A 4,224-nucleotide genomic window follows, 5' to 3' on the forward strand; every position below is an offset into this window, starting at 1 on the left:
TTCATGGTGTCGGTGAAAGGCTTTTTTTTTTCTCCTCAGTACGTGGCCGCTCTGGAGGACATGCTGCGGGAGCTGAAGCTGCAGTCCTGGTGAGGCCCTGCGGCGGGGGGGGGGGGGGGGGGGGGGGGGGGGGTGTCTGTTACCTGCGGGGCTGGCACAGCCCACAGACACCGCAGAGCGCGAACTGAGATCCCCGTGGAAATATCTGTGGGTGAGGGGAAGAATTACACCCGTAAATCGTCTCCAGCGCAGCCCTGTGAGGAGCTGAGCGGCTCTGGCCTGGTCTCAGGGACATTTCCCTGCCCGCCCGCCTTGGCCCTGGGCCCTGCCGGTGCCCCGGGGTCCGCTGAGCCTGGGGAAAGGGGATTTTTCAGGGGGTTGCAATTGTGTTCTTAGCTTGAGGCTACTTCTGTTAAAAGATGCTGCTTTGAAGAACCAGGTGGTGGGGTTTTTTAATTCTATTTTATTTGAAAAGTCACGTGAACTATAGAAAATATTGTTAACTTCTGGTTTTCATATTGCTGTTTTTCAATTCCAATAGCAAACCTGCCCCAGAACTGCTGAATGAATACTCTCGCAAAGTAGACTTCCTAAAGGGACTTTTAGAAGCCGAAAAATTGGTAAGATCTACTAGTTCAGCTTGAAAAGCCTTAAGTATTCTCTGTTTATGTTTATCTCGTTGCCCGGTTCCTATGTTTGCCTTTATCTTATGTCACAAAATAACACTTGTTAAAATCTTATCAGGCAGCCCTTGTACAAACATTAATGAGTGTATTGAATTTTTGTGTTTTGTTAGAACGGGGTATCGTATGGAATCTAAAACTTCTTTTCATATATCTTGCCTGTATCCTTATCACTTCTTTGGCATGAGATACAGGGGCAGGTTCTGTCTCTTAGGCCTAATGCCTCTTTTGGACGGTACCACATGCGTCTGGAGAGCTATTAGTGTGCGTACAGTCAGTGCTGCTGTTCACACTGACTCTGCTGTGGAAGTGCTCCCTGTATCCTTGTTGGCCACATATCCAGGTGGCCTCACACTGCAGAATGTGTGATATTCGTGACTCTTCATTGCTTCTTTCTACTGACAGTCTTCATCAACGGAAAAGGCTCTGGCAAATCAGTTCTTGGCACCCGGACGTACCCCTACAACAACCAAAGAGAGAACCCCAGCTACTAAAACAGTTCATCTGCAGACAAAGGCTCGTTGCACAGGCAAGATGAGGAGTGAGCTGCTTGGTACAGTATGTTTTGGTGCTGCTGCTTCTTTACTGCTAGTTTATAGATTGTCTCTGGTTGTATTCAGCTGCCTTTGGTGGCTGTGCCTCAGACATGTCCCCAGGCTGGGCGGGGAGTCACCTTTTCCTGGTTTGGATAGTCTTACTGGCACTATGCTAGGCCTGGTGGACTGTCTTTTATCACTGGCTCTGTGTAATCTTCTGGTTTGTTTCCCTTTCTGTCTCCTAGGACCCCTTGGCTATCGATGGTAAGTTTAATCTGTTTTTTTCTCTAATTTCAGTTAACCTGATCCTTTCAGGGAGAGAAAGAGGAAAGTAAGAGCCTGGCCAAAGTTAGAGCTGGGCAAAGTGTACTTTTAGTTTAGGGGCTCACTTCTTTTCAGGATAGCAGATTTTAAAAACAAACACCACCAAAAGCTCTAACAGATGAAAGCGTAAGTGTTGTTATCAGTATGGTAGCAGGGACTCGCACGAACCTATTTTTCTAGAATTCCTACAGAAACAGACGGTCTAATTATAGAATTAGCAAGGACAATTTGCCTTTATTGTTCCTCCTGTTCTCTTCTGCTCTGAGCAAATAATGTGATTTTAGGTGCTTAGAGTAGGCGTTGTTCAGTTCCTCTTAAATACACAGACATGTTATTCATGTAGGGAACTGGTAGGAATTATTTTTCTGTTTCTATAGCTACTGTTACAGTGGCTGGAGCTAGGCTAATCTAATATGTCCTGAAAGAGAATACCAAGGCACACGGGCTTAAACCATGCCCTCAGGGATATGATTCGTCTGTTGGGTTTTTTGTTGGTTTTTTTTTTTTTTTTTCTTCTTCTCAACCATACTTTTAATGTTATATGTTGACTTTTCCCTGTGGAAAGTAGGTAGGCATTTGAAATATTCCCTGGAGTAGAGGATTTGGAGATCTGAAAATCCTGTACAGAAAATCTGTTTCTTCAGCCTATGATTGCATGAGAATTTATAGCACACTGAAACACCAGTTTAATTCTTTTTTCCAGATTCTGAAGAATTAAACATAAGGAAGCGGAAGTAAGTAAAAATTTCTCATTCTGATACTTGGTGTTTTGGGAACTACTTTCTCAATGTACTTCCATTTGGGTGAAGTGCCTGCTTAGAAAATTTACTGTACTTAGAAACCTAAGTACAATGACTTCAGCTGATTTAACTGTTCTTGGTGTCTTGTCAGAGTTGCAGAGTCTGGAGAAACCTTGGGAGGCTGACCCACGAGGAAGTACAAATCTCCTTTTTTTTTTTTTGTGCTCTTGCAGAGGCCTTGCATCGGATGAGAAGCAGTCAGCAGTGGAGCTGGATGCTGTGTTACAGCACCATCAGGATATGCAGGAGAAGTTAGCGGAAGAAATGCTAAGTTTGGCTCGCAGTCTCAAAAACAACACTCTGGCTGCTCAGAATGTGATAAAACAAGATAACCAGGTAGTGCATGTTAAAACAACCTCTGAATTTTGCAACTCGGAAGGTTAAAGTGCTAGTATGTTAAATTCTATACCTGTAACTCGATTCCAGGTGAGATTAGAGTGGGGACACTTGGAGGCAATACTTGTCTGCTTCTGTAGTGCAATTGAACCTCTTCTCTGTTGGAAGAAATAGTGGTCAGAACTTTCAAATCTGAGTTTCAAACCATTTGTTCTCTTTGCTCCCCAGACACTGTCACATTCTCTCAGGATGGCAGACCAGAACTTCGAAAAGCTCAAGGATGAATCTGACCGCCTTGAACAGCACGCAAAGAAATCAGTCAACTGGCTGTTGTGGATAATGTTAATCGTAGTTTGTTTCATATTCATCAGCATGATTCTCTTTATCAGGATTTTCCCCAAACTAAAATGATTTATTTTTTTTTAATTTAAAACTGACAGAAGTGCAGTTGGAAAGCTCAGATGGTGTGATAACTGTCAGCAGTCCATTTTTTTTGACACCTATCATGTCCTTAAAGCGGCTGTCCAAGGCCTAGCCTTGCATTTCGTGCCATCACTGGATTCAGTGAAGGGTTTCTACACTTGGGCACTTGGTTACTTTAAAGACAGCAATTTACGCCGAGCTGCTAGCAAGTACTTTAGTGGATACAGTCCTCTGCTTTTAATGTGGCTCTGGCAAATGACTCCTAAAATGTATTTACTCAATATATAAGTAACAGTTGAAGTCTTACAGTTCTTCCTGTCTTTACAGCTTTACTGTGCTGAACTAGGACCTTGCTGCCAACAGGATATTTAGTTACAAAGTTACGTACGTACACAGCTGTAGGGTGTAGGAAGAGAATGCCACCACTGAGTTGCTTGCCTGGCTCAGATTCAGGGAGTATCAACAGGTACAACTATTCTCAGGCTCACTTTTTTCCCCAGATGGGTGTGTGGGACTTTGGACTTGGTGATCTTCTTCAGTTTAGGGTCACTATAGAAGGGCTGAAGCTGCTTGCGTGTGCAGTGTTTGCTTCCCTTCGTGTGTGCGCGAATGTTCTCGCTCTTTGTCGGTTAAGTTGATGCTGTTGTATCAAGAAAACACGGTGACCCTGGCACCCCAGAACTGTACACACAGTGCTCTCTGGATGGTGTAGACCTCACCTGGGCAAATATTTTTTCACTGTAAGATGAGGGCAAAGGGAGCTGGTGTCTTCAAGACAGAAATAATAATTAAAAAAAAAATTCAGCCTTTACCTTTTGAGACAAATTATTCTGGTCAAGAATGTTTGTGTCAAACTTGTATTCTTAAGAGGTCACTATGATAAAGCAGAGATTAAATAAACTAGAAGGAGTATTGTTAAAACACTGCTACTGCTAGAAAAAAATGGGGCCTGCAGTAAAGCAAGGTTTGTCGTGGCAACGTAAGAGCCATTTTTGGGTGCTTGTGATAAGCTGAAAGCAATCCGTTCTGCATCTGTGCTGTCATTTCTGGAGCCGTACTCTGGGAAGTGGTGGTGTTGAGGTGTATCCAGTGTTTCACGGAGGAAGCGAGGAGCAGCAGCTG

General features: G+C 43.7%; 1 protein-coding gene across 1 annotated transcript; it reads left to right on the forward strand.

Moving 5' to 3' along the window:
- The first annotated feature begins 42 nt into the window (after positions 1-42).
- On the forward strand, positions 43-3,221 carry USE1 (unconventional SNARE in the ER 1 homolog (S. cerevisiae)). Its single transcript, XM_010083406.1, has 7 exons — positions 43-89; positions 542-620; positions 1,089-1,241; positions 1,465-1,483; positions 2,247-2,277; positions 2,517-2,679; positions 2,908-3,221. Exons 1-7 carry the CDS (start codon positions 61-63, stop codon positions 3,088-3,090), a joined length of 657 nt encoding a protein of 218 aa, XP_010081708.1. The 5' UTR covers positions 43-60; the 3' UTR covers positions 3,091-3,221.
- Positions 3,222-4,224: the final 1,003 nt, after the last annotated feature.

The sequence above is a fragment of the Pterocles gutturalis genome, unplaced genomic scaffold (assembly GCF_000699245.1).
Source record: "Pterocles gutturalis isolate BGI_N339 unplaced genomic scaffold, ASM69924v1 scaffold31591, whole genome shotgun sequence".
In the NCBI taxonomy this organism is placed as follows: Eukaryota; Metazoa; Chordata; class Aves; order Pterocliformes; family Pteroclidae; genus Pterocles; species Pterocles gutturalis.